The 21,053-nt window shown below is 33.4% G+C and overlaps 1 protein-coding gene across 22 annotated transcripts in view; it reads right to left on the bottom strand.

Annotated features, from left to right (window-relative positions):
- Positions 1–960: 960 nt before the first annotated feature.
- The window catches only part of TCF7L2 (transcription factor 7 like 2), a 220,498-nt gene continuing 200,405 nt past the window's right edge, over positions 961–21,053 (bottom strand). For 4 of the 22 annotated variants that reach the window (XM_087932721.1, XM_087932723.1, XM_087932722.1 and 1 more), the window contains exons 10-14: positions 20,222–20,341; positions 11,191–11,239; positions 10,574–10,624; positions 9,383–9,455; positions 961–3,177 (exon numbers count right to left, since the gene is read on the bottom strand). In XM_087932721.1, the coding sequence (XP_087788847.1) occupies positions 2,742–3,177; positions 9,383–9,455; positions 10,574–10,624; positions 11,191–11,239; positions 20,222–20,341 (729 nt within the window). In that variant the 3' untranslated portion in view covers positions 961–2,741. Of the gene's footprint in view, positions 3,178–8,717; positions 8,791–9,382; positions 9,456–10,573; positions 10,625–11,190; positions 11,240–20,221; positions 20,342–21,053 lie in introns of all 22 variants that reach the window. The other 18 variants (XM_087932724.1, XM_026704777.2, XM_026704772.2 and 15 more) reach the window with 10 other exon arrangements.

Raw genomic sequence — 21,053 nt, forward strand, 5'->3', positions numbered from 1 at the left:
TTGACGAAGTGTTTGTTACAACATGCAGTGCCTGAAACTGCAAAACTCTTGGAACTGATTAATCTTGTAAAGTTTACCATGGGCCATTAAAGCAGAGATGCCTAAAACTGAATTTAGCAAATAAGCAATTCGAAGTCTTTGGCAGTAATAGTCATTTCAGCATTTTATGTGTTAGATGGATTTTATCATTACAGTCAAATGTAGATGTTGCATCTATTCTCCAGTACAGGAAGCAATTTGTTTGCGCTTATTGAAAATCCAGAATGAAGGTGTTGAGACAAGCGTAAGGATTTAATGTAAAAGAGAAATTCTTCCTCATTCTAGTATTTGACATGGGACTTTTACAATAAACTCCATTCATAGGATTAGGCAAGGAAAGAAGAAGTCTGTAATCTTCCAATGTTGAAGGAAATCTCCAACTAAGCACCTGGAGCTTCTGGAGAAAGGTGGAATACAAATCAAACAAATAAATAATGTAAGAAATTACTGCAAGGAACTATGGAAAGCAAAAGCACTCAGACTTGTGTGCTTTTTCTTTTAATTGCTCCTTGAAACTACTAGAATTTCTTAGCTCTTTTAAAGGAAGAATTTACTTATTTATTTTAAAAAAAGCAACTGTCCCAAGGATTGTCTAAAATAATTAGATCATGAGGTTAAAATTTAGTACATACGGTGCATTTGGGCAATTCCTAGCAATAATTACCTGCTCTGTCTTTTATTGGTCACAAGTCTATTGCAGATTGTTCTGAATACAAAACTTTCTACACAGCCTTCAGATTAGGCAATTAATAAATATTTAATAACTATCCTTACCATAGTTGATAACAATTTATTAAGCTATAAACACACAGATTATGTAGATATTATATAAGATGGAGACAAACAGCACATTGTTGAAAAACTTTTTGGCTGTGGTGTAGACCAAGGATTAAAGGAAGCCTATGGTAAATGAGCTGAAACTTTTCATCTGCACATACTAAGTTGCTTTTATTAATCCAGAACTGCATGCTACAGATACTGTACAGCATGGACATTTATTCATTACAAAAATGGCTTCCAAACCATTAAAATGAAAAATTGGAATAAGAGCAATAAAACGGAACAGTAACATCACAATTGTTAGAAAACATTCAAAGGATCCCTCCCCCCGCCAAAAAAATATGTCATAGTTAGCATCTTTAATAAACCAGAAAAGAAAACTGGAGACAGTTTTACAATAGCTTCATGTCAACTACAATGGCACTGGGTGAACAGATGAACATTTTTTTTTCAGCTTTATACAGAATTTTATCTTAAAAAAAATTTTTTTTGCAACATCAACATGCCTAGGATTTTTTTTAAACTTTGCTACCTACCTGTATGTAGTTAAGTGTACATAGAAGTGGCAGTCTGATTTTTCCTTTTATGAACAGTCTAATATACAGAATTTGGCCCTTTAGGGGTTAATACCTCTTCATTTTTAAATGGTTTCTGGACAATCTGCTACCAAACACATCTGTAATAGGTGACATTAAAAACTACATACATATCTACCTATGTAACATCACAGCAAAACAGGATGAAGAAAAAAATACAGTGTAAAAAAGTTGTTGTGGAAAGACAAAAATCACTGAGAATTTTGGCACATAAAGTTTTGCTCACAGCCTACAACTGGCAGGGAAATTTATTTGTATTTCAAAAGGAGACACTGCTGCATTTCAACAGCATCACAAAAAAAGTTCTGTGCTAAATTTTCAAGTCTTATTTCATGTAATGGCTTTAAAGCTTATATATAAGCTTTATATACACACACATACATACTATTGATCCATCTGCAAATGTCCATTTGGTGGCAACTGCGTGATAGAAAACAAAATAAAGAATTAAAGTAAATAAAACAAAAAGTAATAAACAAAAAATATATAACATTTATACATAAACTTAAAAACCTTGTACAAATGAGTTGTTTTATATATATGGTGTGTACACTAAAAGGAAAAAAACTTTACAAAACATCTGAAGGGGGAAAAGGAAAATATTTTAAAAATGGACAACATACAGGTAACAACAAGCAATTTCTAAAGCAATAAATACTACTGGTCCAATAGCGTTGTGATACTTTTTAATTGAGTAGCATTCCCTCCCCCAAAAAGGACAACACCATGGAACAATGCATATTAACATATTTTAACCTTTGTTTCTGTACATTTAAACAATAAAAAGTAACAACACAAGAAAAAGTTGTATCGCACAAAGAAAAAAAATGGGAAAAAAATTAGTGGCACTGCATTCGTTGTGCCTTTAAAAATTTTTAAAAACCAGATGTAAAATGATTGGTTCGCAAGCTCGTATTTAATACAAATAATAAAGAACCAACACCTTCAACAAAGGCTGCTTCAAAATTGCTTCTTTTTCATTTTTAAAATCAGTTCTTTGAAATTAAACTATTGGAACTACATAACAGTTATGTATATATATATTTATATGTATATATATATATATATATATATATAATATTTTAAACGCTACAAAGACTTTAGACAGCTGTTGATAAAAATTTTGGCAGAATCATGAGGCTTTCTTTTCCATCTACATATTAAAAAAAAGAAATGAAATAACAATGGGTCAAATATTGACCAATGAACTTGATTGACATTAACTAATGTAGCCAGCCATATGGCACCTTTTTTAAAAAAAAAAATACAAATGAGAGAAAAAAAATATCCTGACACAAAAATAAAAATAACACTCAGAAGCTAAAGCTATTCTAAAGACTTAGTTACAAGTGATAGGGGCTGAGGTTGTGTCCCAGCCAAAGAATTATGGGAATGCAAAGAGGATGTTGATGGTTGAGCTAACGAAGACGCCGGTGCTGATTGCTGTAGAGTGGCTGACTGATGGTCCAGTGCCCCGTTCTGACAATTACTAGCAGGCAGACCATTGGATTTGCCAGTAGAGCTTTCAGTCAGGATTATGGAGGATGTTTGAGGTGGCATCATTGAAAGGTGTGCCAATGGATCAGGTTTCAATGTGAGCGAGAGAGGCTGAGTCTGTTCAGTCTGTAGTTTTGAGTCTCTTGTGGGGGAGGCTACCATGTTAGGAGAAGATGGAGGAGAATCTAGTAAGCTTCCATCTGAAGAGGGTGGGCTGACGCAGCTGCCTTCACCTTGTATGTAGCGAACGCACTTTTTTTTTCTCCTAGAAACAGAAAAAAAATCTCCTGTAAGTACAAGAAAATATGCTATTGAATTGTAATCAGAATATGAATTTAAAAATAGGCCAACAAATGATGCTGGATTCCTTAATCACGTCCAATGGGTTTACCAACATAGTACTAGTTACTAGTGAACAATCGTTATTTCAGAAGTCTGTCTCTAAAATCTAGAGCAATTTGCTCTTTAGCCTCTTTTAATAAAAAGTTTCATGTTACTTTTGCATTAAATGAATGCATTTTATTGTTTAGTTCTGTGCTTTGTATATTCTCACTCCATTAAACAACTACCATGTTGCAGATTCTGTCTGATGGATACCGAATCAATATTTTAAATTCCATTTAAAATTTTATTTCTATAATTTTTAATTGTCACCAAGGCCAACCTTTGGTGGGAAACCAAGGTACAATTGAAATAAATATCATTCTGTTAGTTTAACTCAGGAATCTCCTTTCATTGAGTCCTGCCTCTCATGAATCAAAAGTAGATGAAGATCTATCAGTTCTGACGGTTTCTGTTTAGAACCACACCATGTAGAGTGAACAAAAAAAGTGTCAGAGACAAAAAAGAAAAAGAAAAAGTAACAAGAAAAATAGAAGTGGGGAATGAAGAAAAAGAAAGATTAATATAAGTATCATCCAACTTAACAAGAATAACTGGTTGTATTACCTGCAGGGTTTAAGTTATCATATATATTTTTCTGTTCTTTTTTTTTAATAAGGATCGGGTGGGAGGATTCAATTTCTACTTTGATTTTAGAAATGTCATTTCAATTATTTTGGCAACTTAAAGAAAGTCTAAACAGTTGGTGCAGTGCACACATTAAGCAACAGTATCATCTTAAAAGAGTAAATCAGCCCTATTATGTCAAGCCACAGTCCATGCCCCACTTATCAAACTTATATAAAGATGACACCTGTCCAATGCACAATGCAGCATCATATTCAGCAGATATATCTATAGGGAGAACAAAAATAGGATGCTAACAATGAATGTAGCTTGCAGACCAAATATAAACCGGTCATAGGAAATACTGGTTTTTCTTTGCTAAATGTATTCATGAGAGTATAATAAACTAATCAGCTGAAAATAACTTGCACATTTGCTATCATGATGAGAGTATTAGCCAATATTCCAAAAAAGGTAAAAGAATAATGGATACTGCCATAGGTTGCAGTTAAGCAATATTCTGAGAAAAGAAAACCCGTATAGAAGACAGGCTCCTGTTACCAGAAAGTTATTAGTATATTAAATTATTAAAGTAATACGCAGTTATTGTTGCTGTTTTTTATTTCACAGCTTTCTGTTTGGATGTCAGCCCTTTGCTGCTGCAGCTTTGATCACAAATTATATGTGATTTAGAGTTTTGTTTCTGTTCTGAAGACCCAGGTTCACTTCTTTAGACTCCCTCTCATCTAAAACCACAACCATTGGTCTAGGCAATACTGAAGAAGATGGTCCAATTATTTGGTATAAAGAAGCTAACAGGCCATGTTAAAAAACATTAAATAAATCTTGGAATCTCACAACATTTGCTCCATGGAGTTTTCATATATATTTGGAAAGTTAGATAACTAAACATTTTCCCTCAATAGTTAGATTTTCTGCCCAAAGCACATTCAATTGTTATGGGAATGGAGAATTTTAATCACACTAATGTACTGATCCATGCTGGAAACTAAGAGAGCCATGCATATAAAATTTAAGAATGAAATCATTAAAAGTGAGTAGTAACAAAGGTCAGAAAATAACAGAAAATGTCGAGATGGCAGGCAATAGCAAATCATGCTGTATTACGGCAAGAAAAAGACAAAAAGAGCAATTTGGTGGGTTCTAAACAGAACCTTACTAAACATCTCATGTACAATAATCACAACTATATTACGCTGAAATTAATGGAATTCAATGTTCTGGTATCATGTCCTTTATGCCTTATTCTTTAATTAGTCCCCATAGGCAGAAAAGAAGCAATGCTGCTGAATAAGTGTTTAAAGCAGCATTTTGGTTTTTTTTTAACCGACCCATGGGAAATGTGCAATATTATGCTAACATAGTGCTATTCATATTTGAAGAATTCATTCTATGAAGACATTTGGCATGCAAAGTCTTGCCTGAACAAAGCAGTTTTCCAAGTAGTACAGAAGTCCCTACAAGTAAATGCAATAGGACCATGTGGATAATTTCCCATGCTGTTGGTAGAAAGTTCTGGCAGGCCATGCAGCACAAAGCATAGGTGTATACTTGTTTATGGTAAATGGCTACGGTTTCAAAATATAGCCCCCTTCCTTCCATCATCAATCTTACACATGCCTCTCTTTGTGGTTCTGGTTGCCAAAGATATAACCTATAAGGATCAGTGAATAGGAAAAGTAACAAAAGTTCTTGTCCTGAGATGACAGTGATAATGAATATTCCTACATTGAACATTTCATGTACAGTAGGGCTGGGATCAGTACTCAAAATTTAGTTTCCTTTACTCTCTACCATCCAATTTCCCCTTTTTCAATTTAAATATATTGCAATACTTAACCAAGGAAATACTAAACATTAAGTCAAAATGTAGTGTAATCCAAAAACTTTATTGCAGTATTCTTTCCTGATGTTAGAGTTTGGTTGCTGCCAATTGTTTCTAAAAATCACTTCAAATTAAAATCAGTCTCTTATCCAGTATAATTAGAGCAAACTTATCTCTACATACTGAAAGACAGCAGGTATTATTGTGCCTTAGGACATGTGCAATTACTGTTGCACACCCAGATGAAATACATTAGCTATACATTTACAATTGGATTAATGAGCCTTGAATTCTGAGAGGATTCTAGAGGCTGCTGTGTCTTCTCTTTTTATTATTTTATTTTTCTGAAGCATATTTATACTTTCTCAAGCTATAAACATTTTCAAAACAAATGGTAAGCTTATTGTATGCAGATTATTCTTTAGAAAACCCTGTGATCCTCCAAATTATAAAACAGGTATTTGGTTATTTTCTAGTTGATTCTATTTGAACCAATATTATGAGGGAAAAAAGAAGTTTGACCACTGGATATTCCAGTCAGGCTACCTCAGCATTTAATTATTCAGAATGTATATATTATCTTCAATATTTTATTCATATATTCAAGGATTAGTAGCTTGCTTCATTTAAAAACACACACAAACATACTTAGGGTGTTTCACTGAATATATACTACCAGATAGATAATGCACTCTGAATTACCAGAGTGTGGACAAAATATTTAGCTTAAAATCATGTTCAATTAAGCAATCAATATATCTTTGAACAAAGTATATAATGTTCAATAAATGGTATTTCATCCCACATAGATAATCTAACCCAAATGAAATCTGAGGATACTTTATTATTCTACAATTACTTCCTTATCTACATTAGAAGTGATATTAAAAATAAAATTCAAACAAACCTTTAATTTCAATGTTGTAGCCAAATGGGACTATGAAGAATAGACCACTATTCCTTCTGAGTGCAAGAAATCAATAAAGAGGTGGACTACTAAGTTTTCTATAGTGACATGAGAGTAGCTGCTTGGTCTTACTTATTACAAACCTGAACCTGATTTTTCAAAATTAACAATATTATTTGTCTGTTTGAAATCTATTCCATTAATGAACTTGTAGTGTATTAATAAAGCCACATGGTGTTTAAGGGCTGTAATCTGCTATTATTTACATTGTTTTTAATTTACAAGACTAAACTTATACACATTATACTTCCAAGTCCTAGTCTGAACAATGTTTTTTCGTCCAGATGAAATTATGTTCTTTTTAAACATGTCCTTTTTAATCTGCACAACTCAAGGATAGTATACTAAAAGCATTCCACATCAATAACAAGAAATTTTAAAACTGGAAATTCCAGTTACAATAGATGATTAATGAAAGATGCTACTGTAATTTAGAGTAGTGACGGTAAGCTGGAAATTACATCTGCTAATCAATGCCATCCCTTTCCATTCTTCTCTCAAGATATGACCCACCCAAAGGGTTTTTTAAAGGCCTTGTAGTGTATTAGAAACTATATTCTATTATCCTTTTTGCAGGCCAGGGTAGAGTAAATATAGCAATGCACAGATGTAATGTCTATTGGAAATACCTATGCCAAAATCTTCTATTACTTAAATAAGTGGATCTTTTTCTCCCTGCTGCTTCTGTGGCTTCAGCCAAATGGGTGGATTCAACACTGCTGATCTTTCCCAGCTCAAAACATGTGGTTTTACCGAATACAAATTTGGAACATTACCTCAATATACCATGTTTGATTAATACAAGAATAGATGCCTTTGGTCATATAAGTTTTAGCTATAAAATTTAGGCATTTAATATATGACTTGACAACAGCATTTGCTATTATTATTGCTTCTCTCACACAAATCATAGTTCTTAAGCATGCATGGAAAATTACAGGATATAGGTGGAATTCAACGCCCCTTCCCCAGAACTATGCATGGACTTTATCTATTAATTAGATGTATCATTTTCAATCCATGTGTATAGCTCAGCATCACAAAACTAATAGAACTGGCATGCATATAACATGAATAATTGCTCTACTTTCTAAAAAAAGGAATGAAGCATATGATAAGGGTGTGAATCAGAGGGGAAGGTGAAGAGGGAAGCACTACATACAGAAAAGAGTGTGTGTCAGATTGAAATACCTACCATCATAATAGTCCAAATTCAAAGACTGCTTGGATCAGAACAGAGAAATAACAAATTTAACCATATTAGGGGAAAAATGCAGAAAGAAAGATAGTTTGCTTCCCTTCACCATGTGCCTACAGAATTTACCAAGGGAGCTTAAACCTGCAGAAGATTGTTTCCATTGTTGTTTTGGGTGCCTTTCATTCTCAACTTGAATTAACAAATGCACTAGTATAAATATTTCTTCTAGGTGACTTCTGTGTGTGCCAACTATACATTTTAGTCATAAGATGAACCTCAGATCAAGTGATGAATTCCTTTCCCATAGTTGTGCCCCCTTTTTATTGCATAAATGACATGCCTAAAGGAGTGCAGAGCATTGGAGGAGAAGGCATAAAATTGTTCCATTAGTAAAAAGCCATTCATCAATTGAATGATTCAACATTGTGAGTGGTAAAATACCAATTTGCATTTTCTTTGCTCAGATCTGAGTATATCTTGTTGCAAATGATAAAGCCTCTTAATAGCCTTTGGAGACTCTAGACATACACAGAGATCCTTAGGTAAATGCTTACTTAACACAAGAAAGTTTCTTGCTTGGATTAAAAAATGTGAGTTACTTTCCATAGATGAGCGTGTGTGTGTAACCAATGCAGTTCAGGTACCAAAAGATATATCATTGTTCAAAGAAGAAAATTGAATTTGTATTGAATCAGCAAAGAATGTCGAAGATAAAAATTTATCAGCAATCTGATCTCACAGAAGCAAGGAAGAGAGCAGGAAGAGGAAAGGGTTAAAAATAAAGCACACATGTAACACTAAGATGACAAAATTCATTTACTTCCCCAAAGCCTAATGGTTATATACCTGCACGGTTTGCACCATAAAGTCTGTCGGTCAAGCCCGAACAATGCCCGACACTTCTTTGGAGTATTTGCATCTGTTAGCACAAGGTAAACATAAAAAACAACAACAACAACACAATGGTGGATAGAGCTCAGTTGGATGCGAAATCTCAGCTACAGCTAACATTTCACTCCGTTCACTGCCAATCTCTCAGACCAAAGGGCATGAAAGAAAGAGGATCTCTGCAAGGTGACACACACCTACAATGCCTACACCTGCTGTGCATTCCTTGACTTAGCGCTGTGTCTTCTCTGCTGAACTGCTGCACTGTGATATCAAAGAATGTTTGGCAATGTTTTCTAACAATGTATGCAACTTTCCAGAGAGGATGATGGAATTGTGTGTGCAAGTCTAGGCTGACGCTGTCTTACAGTGGGAATTTTTTTCAGCTAGCGGCAGTGACAAGCAGAGGGAAGAAAACAAAATGGGTGAAGGAGAGCAAATTCCTTTAAACAGAAAGAGAAGATCATTCACAGCAGCATTCCACTCCCTTGTGTGTTCTAGATCACAACACAGAGCTACAAAGCAACGAAGCAGGAGAAAAGGGAAGGGCAGGGAAAGTACCAAATAAACCAGCTGCAAAACCAGCCATTGCAAGTTGGGGGGGTGGGGGAGACTATACACACCTGCAGGGACCGCACCAGTTATTCTGTTGATCAAGGCCAAAGCGCGCTCGGCATTTCTTAGGAGCGCTCAGGTCTGAATGAGGTCAAGAAAGAAGCGAGCACAAAAAGAGAGAAAGAGAGAAAAGAAAGAAAGAGAAGATAAGGAAAAAAAGGAAAACAAAGAAGAAATAAAAATAAAAATAAGAAGGAAATAAAATCAATGACCTCATTATTAACTGTATAATATAAACGTTTGATTGTTCATTTCTTTTCTTTTTTTAAAAAAAATTAGTAATTACTGCATTTATCAAACTATTGAGATTAGCTGTTGCAATTAAAGCTGCAGTATCCCTGGAAAGGACTGTCTATAAAACATAAACTTTAACCAGTTAAGAGCCACTGAAAAGGCAGCCATCAACTGTTCCTTCATAAGCTTCAGATGCAAAAGAAGCTACGTGAGAACAAGGCTTGATGGACTGCACAGTTGGGATAGATATCAAACACAAAAAAAGCGTAGGGAGGAGCAGTTCAATATGAAGATCTACAACATGCTTTCTTCTTTAAACTGAAACAAAATGGAATAAAAGAAAAGTTTCTTTTGGAAGAGGGCAAAGGGGTTGGGGGATAATGCAGCTTTGAAGTAAACATTCCATTTATTGTTCTTTTATTCTTTTTTAAAAAATGGTTCAGAATAAGCAGACAGCAAAATGGATATGTTAGTTTCAGCCAGAAATAAAAATGATCAGAAGCAAGCAGTATGCAAGTAAAGCAGAGAATAGCCATGAATGGAGTAGAAATGGATAATAAAATATATATTTTTTTAAAAAAAAAAACTGTGGTTGCATGCTGGCATGAAAAGACTTAGTGGGTGCTGCGTGAAATGCCATTAGATTAAGGAGGTTCGTTATTAAGGGTTTTTTAATTTAGATCAGTCTCTTTAAAGAAATACTGCATATTCAATTTGCACAGTTAGTACAACTGAGTTACTTTTACTGCATTACTGTTTAATTGCCATTGTAATGAATAACAATTCATAAAGAAAACAAAACTATCAATCATAGTACATTATAAATATACATGTATGCTACAGATGTGTGAATGATTATTGTTATCTCAGTGTTTGAATGTTAATAAAATCTAAAATGGTAGGAGGAAAAAAATGAAAAGCAATTTACGCAACTACTTTTAAATGGCTGAAAATGACATTAGCACCTGTAATCGGAGGAAGTGAAAGGCAAGGATTTAGGAAACATTCGCTGTGTTCTGAAAAAAAAGAACAAATTATACAAAGGCTTCAAAGGGAAAAAATTAATCAGGGTTTTTTCAAAATTGACTATAAGATTGCCTATGCAGTATTTCTAATTTTCTAGAAAGAATGGCAAACCTCCTTAATTTTATAAAAAACAATGGCTGTAATTTACCACTATAAAGGCATGCATCAGACCACACAGGTTCAGCCCAAATTAACGTTCAACTCACAGATGCACACACACACACGCACACACACACCCACCCACAGATACATAGCAAATATCTTAAGATAAAAATGCCATATGCATTAACAAACTATGGCACTATGGTGAATGGCTTTGTAGTTTATTAAAGAAAAATGTAACTACTATTACAGGAGTGTCCATGCACTTATTTGGCTACATGTTTTAAAAGGCAAGCAGTATGAAACCAATTTTAGTGATATTTAAAACCCAGCAGGAAGAAGCTGGATGGACTAATGGACTTCTAAGAAATAAGGCTACAAACTTTCTAACTTTCTAATTAGGAAATTATGGCCTTCCTTGTTTCTATAAGGAAGAAATACAAGTTTTACTTACCATTGGTTTCTCCTGGCTGCTTGTCCCTTTTCCTCTTCTTCTTCTTTCCCTGAATGAAACATAAATACATAAAAGGACTGTTACAAAAGCATCTTACAAAAGGAGATGAGGGAAAAGGACTATTTTGCAATCCTTACAATAATGCTGTAAAACACTAAAAACACACAGTTAAATGGTATAATAATAATAATTTAAATTATACTCCTTCTTTTGAACATTTGATTCCATTAATATAGAATATAGTTTAAGAAAAAATGTATGGATAAAGATTGATGAAAAAGTTGTGACACACAAATGCACAATCTAAATTATGTAAATTCAAGCTGGTCCTACAAAAAGAGTTAAAAAACAAAATAGTGAAACATATTAAACATACAGTAGACCATTTCTCACTATAACTGTTTAGAAAACTATAATGCATAAACAAGTACTAGTGTAATTAATGATAGTAAATAATAGGGAAAAGATGGCACTCAAGAATACAGATGGATGTATCTAGCATTTAATTTGATTCTTAAAATTTCAAGCTCTTTCCTTATACCATAAACCAGCATCTTAACATGGTTAAATAAACAGGGGTTTTACTGACAACTTTAAGAATTAAACATACATAAGGATTGTCATGTTCTTCCACATTCAACTCTTCTTTTCAACTTCATTTGCAGAAAATTTATCATTTTGGAAAGTTCTCATAAATAATATGAACCAAGTGAAGCTAACTATATCTACATTAGAAACGTTTGTAAAATATCATGAATCAAAATAAGAATGAATTTCAAAATGGTGCTAGAACCTCAGGAAATTATTTGGTATTTATGTAACTTTATAAAATGACCTCAAAAACATTCATTATATATGAAAAGGAACATTTTGTAGCTTTGGTAATCGATAAACTTTTTTACTCTAAGCAGTAAATAAATAAGATCTACTAAGTTTAGTCTTTTATTGGGCTAAGCTAGAAACAACATGATAGCCCATTAAACCTTTGCTTCAAAAACAAAATAATAATGGAAATTTACAAGGAAGTGACACAACTCAAATACTTTTGCCGATTGTGAATGAGTATCATACTGTCAGAGTGAAAGTTTGTCCTTAATGAAAATATGGCTATAAACATAACAAAGTATGATAATGGTTGGCAGGGGTCTTTCCTATAATGTCTTCTTTTCAATAACTCTGGTGTAGTTACCACTTCAACAATTCATTTTGGGTTTTTACTCAGCGTGTCCACTATGATGTTTATGCTACCTGGAATGTACCAGCAAGAGCAGGAGATGTGAATGTTCCTTTTGAAGATACAGCTCCTACAGGTATCTAGGCACAAGGCCTTTGAACTTGCTTCTCTTTCCTCATTCAGCTGGTAAACTGTAACCCTGCTGTTTTGGATGTAACAGACAAAGTCTTGTTCAGGAGAATTTTTGGTGACAGAAGGAAGGCTGTGTATTTGGCTCCTTATTTTGTTAAAATTTAATGCACTACTGGGAATACTCTAACAAATAAATGAGGACTGACTGTAGCAAAGGTCCAGTTTCACTTATACCTTTCATGGGGTGATTTATGGGGTGGATATATTTTCATCTATGGCAACCCTGGAGTCTAATGTCTCAGAGGTTCCTGTGCTAAACACTCAGTTGTATTGGTAGCAAGTTAAATTTTAGCTATATCTACATCAATTACCAGGGAAATAGTTAAGTGCTTTAGAATATAAAATATAAAAACAGGACAGTTGTCTCTAAAACAAGACTAGATTTTATAACAAATTTTATTGATTTATAATATATAATTTACTAGTTTTGAAGAATAGTTATAGCGGTGAAATCTAACAAAATAAATCCCTCTAGAGGAGAAATCGTGGAAATATATTTCTTACTGAAATGACTTCCCTCGTTTGGTGGGGCCCTGTATTAGCAGGCTTTTTTACACACATAAATAACACCTGCCATATACCAGATGGGTGGAAGATGGCAATAATTGTCCCCGTATATAAAAAAGGGAATAAAAAGGATCCTAGTAATTATAGGCTCATCAGCCTGATTGACATTGTAGCAAAAATATATGCTAGATACCTTTTGAACAGAATTGAAATCTGGGTAGAGGAAAACAACATCTTCACAGAAGAACAAGCAGGTTTTAGACAAGGCAGATCTATTGATAACTGCTTTGTCTTGAATCATTTAATTGCCAAATATGCCTATAAGAGAAGACCCCTGTTTGATGCTTTCATAGACCTTACAGCAACATTTGATTTGGTAAATAGAGACGTACTATGGACTAAACTGACATCTCGTAAAATAGGACCCAGACTCCTGGCTTTGATTAAAGCCCTCTACACAAGTACCTATTTGAGGGTGCAGTAGGGGTTAACGGGGCCCTGACTAACAGGATTTGCACAAATAAAGGGATAAGGCAAGGGTGTATCCTGGCCCCATTATTATTAAATTTATACATCAATGACTTGCCAGGGTTAATGAAGCATACCATGGTACACATGGCGATGATCTTAAATACTTAACTGTAACAGCTTGCTTTATGCTGATGATATGATTTTATTATCATATACACTAGGATTACGTAGGCTATTAAGAAGATTTAGCTCTTATTGCCAGGATAACTCTCTAATCATTAGTAAATCTAAATCAAAAATAATGGTGTTTGGAAGAAACCATTAGAGACGTAGGTGGCAATTGGATGGTGAACCAATTGAACAGGTTAATTCCTTTGTTTATTTGGGCGTAACTTTTTCCAAGACTGGATCTTGGGCCTGCCATCATCAATGGAATACATTTAGAGCAAAAGCCCATTTGAATTTATTGCTCAAACTAAAAAACCATAGTTATCCAGGGTCCCTAGTCCCATTAATCAAGGTTTATAAGGCTAAGGTTACCAAAATGTTCTTGTATGGAGCAGAAATTTGGGGTCTTTACTCGACCACAGTCTTAGAACAAACACAGTTCCAGCATTTGAGTTGTATTTTGGGTGTAGACCCAAGAACATCTGCTGCAACAGTTAGAGCTGAATTGGGAATTTATATAATTCAGGCATTATCTAAAATTAGAGCTTATAACTACTGGTGCAAAGTCAATGAAATGGAGACTGATAGACTACCCAAATTATGCCTACAAGAGCAAATAAAATTACAATCACAAATCTTCTGGATCATTAAACTAACAAATTTTGTAAGAAGCTGTGGTCTTCCTATCTCTTGTGTAACAGAATAATCTAAAAAAAGAGTTGCCCAAAGAATTAAGGATATAGATGCACAAACTGATAAGGTAGGTAACTTGAAATGGTTGAGTAAATACAAATGTACTTTTCAAGTAGATAGCTACTTGAAGTTACAACTCCCAAAACACCTTAGGGAGATATTCATGAGAGCGAGATTTGAACAGCTTGACACAATGGTTAGATAAGGGAGATTTCATGCAATACTGTACATCTCTGCATTTGCGGAGCAGCAGAGGTAGAGGACCTGGCTCACATCCTATTTGACTGTTGCCTGTATAAGAGGATGAGAGACAGGTATCTTGGTCTATATATCAGACGAATGACCCTTTGGGATACCCATATCAAAATAACTTACCTTATGTCCGGCCAGAACTTGAAAATAACACCTAAAGTAGCACAGTATTTAAACAAAATGATTCGGTTGAGATCTGCATATGTGGGATTGATTGGAGTAGATTGCAAGGGCGATTCCAAAATATAATGTTATTATATTTTATCTATATCTTAAATTATTGTACATTATTACAATTTTATTTTGGATTGTATTTTATTACTATTTCATCTTAAATCGTATTTTGTCTAGATTCCATTTTAAACTGTATTTTATCAAGTTCCATTTTAAATAGTATTCTATCAAATTTAATTTTGAATTGCTTTTATTAAATTTTAGTAACAAATTGTTGCTGGAACCTTGTAATCAATAAAGACTTATTAACTGACTTCCCTCACTATGATCATATAATAAAAGACCCCATTGAAAAGAAAATTTAGAGCACCTAATAAGCCATTGTAAGTAATGAACAATTTTCTTGACATACAGTATTTAGGGAGGAAAATGCCAGATAAGGGAAGACCAAAAATAGAAGTAGGGACCCATATGAGTTGGTATGAAAGAGGGACAAATAGCAAATCAAGTAAACAGAATAACAAAAGCAGGCAGGACTCTGAACAGCATACTTGCAGTCTGCCGCATTTTGTTGCAATTCTTAATCTGCAATGTCTAATGAATAAAATTGGACTGTCAACTTTAAATTACTCAAAATGCTAAAATACACCGAGTCATTTATATCAGTTTTAAATAAAAGTACAAAATAACAGCAATAAATTCAATTTGCCCAAATGCTGATACTCTATAGTAGCAGTTGCACAAGGTTTGGTCATGATATCAAAAACAACTACATTCTAATCTGAGAGGATTCCAAATGATCATCCAACTTTGATATTTTTTATTAAAATAGGCACAGCATATAGTATGTGAGATGGCAATCTCCATAATGAGGAGAATATTAATATAAATGTCCAACCATTTCAACTTTTCTAATAGGAGGCAGCTGTGGACATTTCCACCCAAAGTTAGGAAAACATGGTAGAAATGCGAAGATGTCATCTTATGAACATTTTTTTTTAATTTGCAGCTGTAAATTCATAAAAAATTATATAAGCTATCTTTTGCTTACTTAATATTTAGACAACTTTTATCTGTTTATTATAGATATAAATAAAGATATCTATAAAGATATATTTCTTTATTATGTGTAGTGTAATATACTTTAATTACACTATATTAAATTAATATGCTATGGTAATAAATATACCATAGTATATTAATTGGTATTGGATATATTATATCAAGACGCTCATGGAACATTGAAAATAAAGATATATTTCTACACTATATACTTATAGATTTATAAGAAATATGTAACTTAAAAGAACTGCTTTACATGATTAGACAAATCTCTATTTTCTACATTTTCTGTACAATAATAACCCATTAAATTAATAATTACAAGGGCTGGATTTTCAATTTCTGTGCTCTTGCTTTCCAGTGTTCAGAGGTTTATGGCAGCCATTAATGTGTTATTGAAAATATCGATCAACTTTAAAAAGCAATATAGGTAGTCCACAATTTGCAGTTTTGTTTAGTGACCATTCAAAGTTACAACAGCACTGAAAAAAGTAACATATGACCATTTCCCACACTTACAAGCCCTGCAGCCTCCTTTGTTCACACGAACAAAATTCAGATGATTGGCAACTGACTCATCTGTATGATGGTTGCAGTCTCCTGAGGCCCTTTTGTGACCTTCTGACAAGCAGAGTCATTTGGCAAGCCAGATTTGCTTAATAAGCATGTTACTAATTTAATAATTGCAGTGATTCACTTAACAACTGGGGCAAGAAAGGTTGTAAACTGGGACAAAACTCACTGAAAAATTGTCTCATTTAGCAAGAAAAGTTTTAAGTTCAAGTATGGTTGTAACTATATATGTATATGATATATTCTGCCCCTTTGACAGAAAGGATATCAGCTAAAAAATGTTCATTGTCTGCATTACAATATATATAAATTGTCCAGACAAATTTTGGATTTATCCATGAAACCTGAGTGATTGTTGGCTAAATAATGGTGAAGTATGAACTCAATTTTTCTCAATTAATTTAAAGCCCATTAAATTGATGACTGCTAAATTAAGGTTCTACTATATTTACTAGTAGAAAACAAAATTATATCTGTTAATATTGTATTATAAAAATTCCTTATAATATAAACATCTTTTTCTTTCCCCTTTCATTGTTGTCTTTCTCATTCTAATTTTATAAATTCCTTTCTTATTAATCCTTTTGTTATATTTCTTAACATAAAATCAAATAAGCAAATAATGTTTCTTTGATCATTTTATTTTTCCCCTAGTTTCTTGTGTCCTTTTAAAACCAGAAAAAAAGTCTGGCATTCATGTTATAAATTTTTATCTTCTGTCACTTTAATCATATTTCTTCACAGTAAATTTCATTTCTTTACTAATACAAATACAATAAAAGCAATAATTTTTAATGAGTACTTTACCTTGAATCCATTCTTCCTTTAACAAATATGAATAAATTGAAATGTCTAAATACTGATCATTATATATAACATGTCTGCTATGCTGTTCCATTGATTTTAAGCATCTTACTGTTATTTGGAATATAAAAATGTCCTTACATTGTCTGAGTCTCCAGGTACATTGCATTGTCATCTCACTGTGAATTTCACTGAACTTTATGCATTTCATTAGGGAAATAAAAATTGCTAATGGCATTCATATATTGGTAGTTTAAGATGTCTTCTAACTGAATTGAAATTGAGATTTTTTTTAAAAAAAACCAATGATACCTTTTCTAGTGTTCATATAATTCTTATTTCAGATGGCAAAAGTTAGTGGCTTAAAGCTGATCATTCAAACATTTGGTTCGTAAAGTATTATTTTTCCTGGATTTATGAAAAAGGGCATAATAAAAATCTTTCAGGGATTCAAATTCCAATGTCATCCTTTGTGTAATGTATAAATAGAAGGTGAATGGGATGTAGGTGTCCATTTATTTACCACAAAGAAGACCCATCATACATTTATTATCTTTCCATATACATAGGAAAGCTGCTGTTCAAATATAGCCTGTGGAAGTCAATAAATTCCAACTAACATTGCAAAAAGATAAAAGCCCAACATATCTTACAGTTGCAATGAGCCATCCTATCCTCAACATGTACAAAACTTCCCCTTGAATATCAGATGGACATGGAAGTTGCTCGAACAGCCTCGGCTTTCTTTGCCTATCCTTTTGAGCTTCACTTAAAAAGAGATTTTCAGTGGTGCCACACGGAGGACAACTATAAAGGTCCAAATGCTTAAGACAGTGAACATGCTCATATGTCAATGATAGGGAAGTAGGAGGAGAATATGTTTCCTGAAAATCTTTCAAGTCTTGCAACATGGCCTGGTGAAATCAGACAGTACAGTAGTAGTAGGAATTTCAGTTTAACTCCTGGTAACAACTTTGAACTTGGAATTAATATACCCTTGGGTTGCAATGGAAATTATCTCAAAGAAGGTCATAAGCACTGCTATCTGCTTAGAAGCAGGGAAAAAGCTAGAGGCAATAGGAACATACTTTAATAAATGGGAAAAGCATGGGTTTGGAAAGGATAATGGGAACATTTTGATACCATATATGGGTTGCTAGCACTTAAAACAAAACCTTCATCTATGTTAGTCTCAGAAACAGAACTCCTTGCATGTTGCTTGATGATATGCTTGATATGATTGGGTGGACATGTAAATGTTTAAATAAATATATAAATAGATAATCTCTGTGTTTTTATGAAGAAATTTGTTAAAATAACCTAAGTAGAAACAAGTCTCAAACAGATTAATAAACATGAATTTAAGGAATATTGTTAAGTTACTGAAATAAGAATGAGTGAATTTGATTTTGCAAAATGGGCTACTGTAATATGCAAACAAGGTGTCCTATAAGAGAGATGAAACTAAAAATCTATTAAATACCAAAGAAGTCAGGCATCCTCCATATATTGCAAATATATAGATAGAGCAATTTAACTTGTACAATAGTTTATGTTTGAATAGCATGTCATTGCCAAAATTCCCCTATCCCACTTTTTGGCAATTGGTTAATCAGACCCTCTGAATTATATATTTTTGAAAACCCAGTTGCTTAAACAGGATATCAGACTTTACATCTACCTGATGAAAATGTGTAAAATGCTTTATTTAATCAGGTCAGATATGATGGATCGATAGGATGTTTACCCCACATTTTCATTTCTTTGGTTTCAGAATTTAGGCAGATTAGCATTCTAATTTTACTTCAATGTATTCATTTGTTTTTTTTTTAATTTAAAATGGGTTTTATAGCTGCCCAATACAGATGCAAATCTACCATGCAGTTTAGCCATTTTTTGGTGATAAAAATAGAACAGTTTTATATAAACAGTACAAACTTATTTTCCTAATTTTCGATTTACATTCTGCTAGTGAAAATATTTGGGCTCTGTTTAAAATTTATATTAACACTTATTGGAGTGTTTAAGTGGTGTGATTGGTTTATTGTTGGATTAGTTTTATTAAGTAATTGGTTCATATTTGAAATGGTCCATACTGATGCAATACTTTCACTGGGAGATTTCTATTGCATGTTATGAAATAAATTCATATTTCAGTCACAAATATATGAAAATAAACAATCATGAACACAGACTGATAGATCAGATATAGATCTTCATATCCTCCCTCTATATCAAAATACATATCCAGCCATTTCAGCCAAGCTTAAATGAATACTAGAGAATAAAATGTTCATTTACAATGTATCAGCAAAGTTAACATATTGTCAGGATTATGTATGATGCATTCTTCAAACAAGCTCCCTATTCAACCTTTCAAAGGGAAACATAGATAAGAAAGGGGCTAAATAACAGAAACCAGTACAAGGTAATTGGTAAGCCAATAGCATTTTAAACAAACTGTGATCATGACAGATAATTGTACAATGAAGTAAAATATAAAACAGTAGAGGGTGGAATAATTTATTTAGCCCTACTTGAGAGCAAGACTTCCAACAAATCTTTGCCTTCTCTGAAGCTAGGGTAAGCCATTCTTCCACTTTCCACCATACTCTCACACAGGTATGCAACAAGGCACTCAATTTGGGGGGTTGGAGAAAGAGATGAAGGTGAGAATAGAAAGAGAACTGTTTTATCATTGTTACTATCATTTTGGTAACGTGTAAAACAATTAAAGGTCTAATAGGATATAAATTCTGTAAGAAATTTGTTCTCACCAGACTTTACTGACACACCTCTATTGAATGGGTGCCAATTGTATCCAATTGAGTTGGCAACAGAATGGAAACATCCGCTATAATTACCGGATTGGTAGTCCTTGTCTTTCGTGTGTGGGCGTACTTCAGCAGATTACAGCAGTACTTGTCTACAATCTCTACTACTGAAAAGAATTCTACCTACATAGCCACCTACATAGTTATCCCGTGCGGACCAGCCGGGGTAAAGCTGCATGTGAAGTTGTCGTTCCTTTCTGGCTAATTCATAATATTTTGCTTGTTCTTCTCTAGATAGTGCATGCCACTGTAAAGAAAAAGAAAGCATCAAAAGAATATTCAGTACATCTTAGAAAACTACATAACGTATCAATAGACATGGATGATATATTGTTTGTTATTGATAAAAAGTCTACTTCATTATTACTTCAGTCAAGATTTAATTAATTGCCATTTAGGAAAAATGAAAGGTGTAATACCTCAAGGATGGTTAGGTTTGTACTAAGTTTTGAGTGAGACATGCAAAAATGGCCTTCAAATAGTTCACATTTTATTTTGTAGCCTTTCATATCATTCTAGATATGATAAGGTAAAACAACAAGAAAAAACAAAAAGAACAGTGTATACTTTCAATGATATATGGCTTTTCAACATGGTAAAAACATGAGTTTGGGCCAGTGAGTCTCACCCCTAGAAAGAAGGCATGGGCAGTTCCTAAAACACTGCCAACTGCATGGCTTTGTCTTGAAGTTGCTGTGGATCATGGCTGGCTAAGAGTCACAACAATAGTAGTAGTAGTAGGAATAATTCTACATTATTATTAGTTCTGTTACTAAATGATGGTTATCAGATTTAGGGTTCTTGCATGTAGAGATTCCAGCACTGATGTCTAAAACTTTGTGGATGGGATGTTCCTGTTCCTGTTCAATAGACTACAAATATGGATCAGAGATTGAATCCAACCACTAATGTACTTTAAAAACCAGGAGAAATAAAAAAGCACAGCAAACATTTTTGAG

This window comes from Pseudonaja textilis, chromosome 4 (assembly GCF_049901715.1).
Source record: "Pseudonaja textilis isolate UNSWEBS1 chromosome 4, rPseTex1.2, whole genome shotgun sequence".
NCBI lineage: Eukaryota > Metazoa > Chordata > Lepidosauria > Squamata > Elapidae > Pseudonaja > Pseudonaja textilis.